Source organism: Lactuca saligna, chromosome 4, assembly GCF_052625555.1.
Source record: "Lactuca saligna cultivar CGN05327 chromosome 4, ASM5262555v1, whole genome shotgun sequence".
NCBI lineage: Eukaryota > Viridiplantae > Streptophyta > Magnoliopsida > Asterales > Asteraceae > Lactuca > Lactuca saligna.
This window is the reverse complement of record NC_136420.1, coordinates 206,548,648-206,555,169: the sequence shown is the minus strand read 5'-3', so window position 1 is coordinate 206,555,169 and position 6,522 is coordinate 206,548,648. Positions and strand designations below refer to the sequence as shown.

The following is a 6,522-nucleotide window of genomic DNA, read 5'->3' as shown; positions in this document are numbered from 1 at the left end:
TGAAGAACGAGACAAACTTTTTAAGAGAAGATAAGAATAAGCACGTAAGGATGTGGAACGTGCTTTTGGTGTGCTGAAGGCGAAGTGGCATATACTCGAACATGCAGCACGACCATTGGATTTAGAAACTCTACGATATATTATGTATGCATGTATCATAATGCATAACATGTAGTAGAAGATAAAGGGAAAAATATTGCACACTATATCCCAACGGAGCCCAGACACGTTCAATTTCAACCAGGAACAACAGATTATTTGTATCGCGTTGTTGATATTCAGGACGCAAATAAACACATACAACTTCGAGAGGACTTGGCGGATTATATCTTCTATGATAACAATAACGATAACGAATAACGTTGTATTTTTATTTATTTATTTATTTATTTATTTATTTTTTTGTGAATTTGGATGTTATTTCTTTTTTTGTTTTTGGATATTATGTGTAATTTAGTCTTTATGTTAATGTTAATCTTTAAAAAAATTTAATTCTTTTTATAATTTTTAAACATTATGTTTTATTTATTTTTTATATTTAAAAAATATTTGTCTCAATTTAAAAAAAAATCAAAATAAATAAAAAATAAATTATAAAATGGAAAAAAGTTTGTATCATAACAAGATACAACATGTTGCCTATTTCATCACTTGGTGTTATAACACCATTAATGTAATATCAAAATAATGTTACATAGTTACCCATACCCTTATGGTATATGAAAGAAAAATAATAACTTCAATAAAGATATAAAGGCCCCACATGGGATATATTAGAGTTGCGGTAAGTAATTATTGGGATTTGAGTTTATAGTTTTTATAGTCTAAATTTAGGCCTCACATTTATAGAAAAGAGAGTAGAGTAAACTAAAAGCTCAGAAAAATATATAAAATAATCGTTGAGTGTATAATTTTCAAGATTTAGTTATTTAAAAGCGATAATATATATATATATATATATATATATATATATATATATATATATATATATATATATATATATATATATATATATATATACCTTTTTCATGTGAGGGTAATAGTATTACCTTGTGATTAGTCATGTGAGTGAAATTAATGTGAGGGTAATAGTATTTATATACCTTGTGATTAGTTATGTGAGTGAAATTAATGTGTGATTAGTTATATGATTAGTTATGTGAGTGAAAGAAAGAACTTATATCACAACCTGTAAAAAAAACTTAAAAAAAAAAAAACTAGATAGATATTTGATAGGATCGTGTATAAAAAATATACCCTTATTATAAAGTGTAATTCGGCTCTGCTTTCGAAATAAACTGAGCCACACATCTTATTTGTGAACAAGATAAACCCACGCAAATTCCAATGGGACAAAACGTGAAAATCTCAAGAAGATATGATTGTATTCTTTCAATACTCTACATATTTTCCGCTGAATCACAAAATAGTTCCATCGGGACAGGCTTAACACCATGAATCTTTTCATGGATTTCAACTCCTTGCAACATAATTATACTTTCTTACTTGGACTTGGAGCTGTAATTGTGGTCATTAATTTTTTCTTGTTCTTCACTAAAACTGGTAAAAACAACGCTGCACCTAAAGCAAGTGGTGCGTCGCCAATAGTAGGCCATTTGAACCTCTTTGGTGGATCATCCGGTCCTACCCACATAGCATTGGGATCCATGGCTGTAAAACACGGACCCATCTTCACTGTTCGTCTAGGAATCCGTAAAGTATCAGTAGTGAATAGTTGGGAGATTGCTAAAGAGCTTTTCACTACCCGTGATGTAACTATCTCCTCCCGCCCCAAGTTTACAGCTGCTAAGATTTTGGGATATAACTACGCCATGTTTGGAGTCACTCCTTATGGTCCATACTGGCGAGAAATGCGTAAGATTGCTTCCCTTCAACTGCTATCAAGCCGTCGCCTAGAGCAGCTAAAGGATGTTCGTGTGTCTGAACTGGAGAACTCTATCAGAAACATGCATGAGCTATGGAAGGAGAAGAGAGATGCGAACGGGAAAGTGTTGGTTGATATGAAGAAATGGTTTGGGGAATTTGATATGAATGTGATGCTTAGAATGGTAGTTGGTAAACGGTGTAGCGGGGCTAAAAACCGTGAAGAGGAGAATGATATGAACAGGTATGGTGAAGTGTTTAGTGCATTTTTTCATTTCTTGGGGCTTTTTGTGGTCGCGGATACACTTCCTTTCCTTGGGTGGTTGGATTTGGGTGGTCATGTAAAGGCCATGAAAAGAGTTGCAAAAGAAATTGATTGCATAATTGGGAAGTGGTTGGACGAGCACAGGAGGAAGAGGGGTTCTGCGGAGGTTGTTGAGGATAAGGATTACATGGATGTGATGATCTCTGCTGTAGAAACCGGAGGCTTGACAGATTATGATGCGGACGCTGTTATTAAGTCTACTTGCTTGGTATTATCTAATTAGTTTGTACTAATTTAGTTACTAAAAATGAATCATAGCTTTGATAAACTTAGGAGCTCAACAAAATTTTCAAACTGTTCAATCAACGAAAATTTCAAACTGTTCAAAATCTCAAGTATTCTTTGTCTGTTCTAAGAAAACCGACAATTTTAAAATTTTGTCTAAAAAAAGGGCAACGAAATTTCACTTTTGTTCAATTCTATGGAAGTCAAAGAAAAGAAACGTGTGTTACAATATCGGAAAAATGATTTGTAAGACCAATGAAGCTTCCAGTCGTTCAAAAAACCCTAATAATGTTTTGTATGTTCAAAAATACCGAACGAACTTAACATTTTGAGCAAACAAAACATGATTGGAGATTTTGAATGGTTTGGAAACTTCATTGAATTTTTTTAAACAAAAGGTTAAGTTCATTGAAATTACTTGAAGAGTCGAAACATGATTGAAGTTTTTTGAACGGTTTGAAAACTTCGTTGGTGTTCTAAGTCATTTTCCCATAAACAGTACATCAAAACGTTATTGATGATTGTATTGACAATACATCAAAACCTTTCTTAATGTAGGGTTCCTAAATACTTTAATTTCTTTGTAGGATATCATTGCTAGTAGTGCGGATACCATCACTGTCACGCTAACATGGACGCTCTCACTGTTATTGAATAATCCCGGTACTCTCCAAAAGGTTCAAGAGGAAATAGACAAACATGTTGGAGAGGGTAGACGAGTTAATGATTCAGATATTAGCAAACTAGTCTACCTCCAAGCTATTGTGAAGGAGTCACTGAGGTTATACCCAGCAGCACCACTTGGAGCTCCAAGAGAATTTTCAGAAGATTGCACTGTAGCTGGGTACCATGTTCCAAAAGGCACATGGTTGATTGTCAACATATGGAAGCTCCAACATGACCCAGAAATATGGTCAGACCCATCAGAATTTAAGCCTGAGAGGTTCCTTTCTGGGACTCATGCACATGTAGATGTTAAGGGGACAAACTTTGAGTTAATCCCATTTGGTGCTGGAAGAAGGTCTTGTCCCGGGTTAGCTTTTTCACTTCAGATGTTGCATATTGTGTTGGCTACTTTGCTACAAAACTTTGACATGTCATCGCCCAACAATTCAACCATAGATATGACTGAAAGTGTCGGATTAATAAATGCCAAGGCTTCTCCCCTTAATGTTCAAATCGTCTCACGTTTGGCATCTAATAATTGGTGAATGAAGTATATATATAAATGCCACTCCTCATTGTATTTACCACTCCTCGATGTATGAAGTCTTATTGGACGATGTTTTATATAATTGGGATATAGTAGCCTTTTCTATATCAAGTAGAATTTTGAATGGTTGATACAAGTATTTTTAAGGTTATTCCTCCCTAATAAATAAAAATAATTTTGTCACTTGTCAATCTCTCATTAGTTTTAATACTGATCATTTTATGGTATTTTTGAAATAAATATTATTCATTTGTCAATTTCTGATTTGTTTCAATTTTTAAAATTAAAGTCACATATTTATATATATTTTTAAAGTATTAAATATAATTTATATGATATTAACTTTCAATGAACACGTTTTCGTTTCTTATTTTAAAGTTTTACATTAAAAAATATTTATTGTTTACATTTTAATATGTAATCTTTTTTTAAATAAACTCGTGTAATACACGGGTTTCACACCTAGTTGAAACATATATGCACGTTTGTTGAAATAAAACCACTTTAATCGTCACCTTGATGAATTTATACTTGTAATATTCGATATTAACCAAGATTATCATATTTCTTAACTACATCTAGTATTAAAAAATAGACAATAAAAGCACTAGGTTAGTTAGAAAATAAAATCTAATAATTAAAATTCATTGTCACCAAAAACAATCATTAGAAACTATCATATATATATATATATATATATATATATATATATATATATATATATATATATATATATATATATATATATATATATATATACAGGGAGTGGTTCAAATGAGAACAACAAAAGATTAAGAACGGTAAGAACTCCATTTTATAAGTAAATATGTACACAATATTTATTAAACATGTTAAAATACAGAAACTTTTTTTGTTTTTTGGTACAAAAAAGGCAAAATTGTAATTTTTCCAGATTAATATTTTCATTCATACATCAATTCAAATTTAACACAAAAATTATACAACATACTAAATTTAATATAGTTCATTCATAGTTTAGTACACAAAATTCAGAATTTAATACAATCATAGCATCACTTATTCACTAATTTAGGAGAGTCAATCCCAAACTCTACCACTGCCACGAACTACCTCATATCAACACTAACCATCTATCTCAATGTCGTAACCATCATTCATTTCAAACCAAATATGTATATAAAATCATGCATTGTTAACTTATATAAATACTATATTCACAGTTTAATAACTATATCAATTCACTAATTTAGAGTTTAATGTAACAATTGTAAAAACTGATACATTCTTACATATTTAGTTCACAAAAAGATATTCAGAAGAAAATTAATACTTCATATTTTAACATAAATTTTATAAGTATAAAATCACAATTTAATACAATCAACTCATAGCTTAATACAGTCAATATCGAAATCTAACAACTTAATATATTAAATTCACAATTTAATATACAAAAACTATACATTCACATCCATATTTGGTACTTAGTACTCATATTTATACCTTTAGATAAGTAGGCTAGTGTTTCTTTCAAATTTTAATTTATATAATATTCACAATTTAAATTTTACATGTTATTCAAAATGAAGAAAATAAAATGTATATATAATGCTTCTTTTATATGATATCTTAGAAGCAAGATTAAATTTCATAAAAAAATTTAACAGCTTAATATACTAAATTCACAACTTTATGCATCGAATACACAATTTAATACACAAAGTCACAGTTTAATAAAATATATTTACAAGTTAAAAATTACATCTTATGATTTTTGGAGCTTGAGGGTTGTTTTAGATAGCAGTTCAGACACTCATCACAATTTACAACTTAAAAATCATAAATTCACATTATTTGAGAAAACAGTAATATAATAAAAAAAACGTTTAAATTCATATTAAAACTTCTAAAAATTCATACATATATTGATTAAAACTTATAAAAAAATTCATTTACCACAATTAAAACTTATAAAAAAAATCAAGCATTCACAAATTAATACTTACAAAAAATATTTTTTTTTTGAGCTGGCAAATAGATAGAGGGTAACCAGAACCGATGGATCAGAAATGTCTGGCGGGCCACCAAGAAGGGCACCACTCAGCACCAAAGGGAACGAAGAATCGAACCCTCGTCAATCCAAGGAAAATCCCTTAAATGTGCTCCGCCAAGAATCGAACTCTTGACCTCACTCACTAAGGCTTATAACCCAGGATGCATCACAACCAGCCTAGCTGGCGATCACATGCACTTACAAAAAATAATGCTTTCACAACTTAATAGTTATAAAAAATCAAGCATTCATAGCTTATTTTTTTTTTTCTAATTGAAACAATCAGATATGTATAAATTCATGCATTAACAACTTAATAATTATAAAAAAAAACATTTAATATGAATAAAAACAGTGTATATTTTTAAAATTTGAATAATATGAATTAGTTTTTAAACTAGTTTCTTAAGCTGTGAATAAGCATTTTTTTTATAATTATTAACTTATTCATATATTATTTACAACTTAATACGGTTAATTCGCATTTTAATACATAAAAATTATAAAATCAAAACCATATTCTCAATATAAAACTTACATTTCAAGAATTTTGATTTACAGTTTAGTAAATCAGTTTATGACTCTCATTCATAGTATTCACAGCTTAAAAAAATATTTCACTTATTGAAGCATTTTTCAAACACCTTGTGAGCACAATACAAATTGTATATTAAAATGTGATTTTTTTATATTAAGTTGTTAATAAAATTCACAGGTTAATATAAAAAATTCATAGTTTAATACATTACATTCACATCTCATTTATATGTATAAAATTTTGGATAAAAAATAAAATATTCAAAATTTACTGAAACATTTCAGATACTAATTCAAAACATA

The 6,522-nt window shown here is 29.4% G+C and overlaps 1 protein-coding gene across 1 annotated transcript; it reads left to right on the top strand.

Moving 5' to 3' along the window:
* The first annotated feature begins 1,342 nt into the window (after window positions 1-1,342).
* On the top strand, window positions 1,343-3,758 carry LOC145043279 (cytochrome P450 CYP82D47-like). The gene is made up of 2 exons (XM_078991882.1): window positions 1,343-2,417; window positions 3,022-3,758. Exons 1-2 carry the CDS (start codon window positions 1,455-1,457, stop codon window positions 3,643-3,645), a joined length of 1,587 nt encoding a protein of 528 aa, XP_078848008.1. The 5' UTR covers window positions 1,343-1,454; the 3' UTR covers window positions 3,646-3,758.
* Window positions 3,759-6,522: the final 2,764 nt, after the last annotated feature.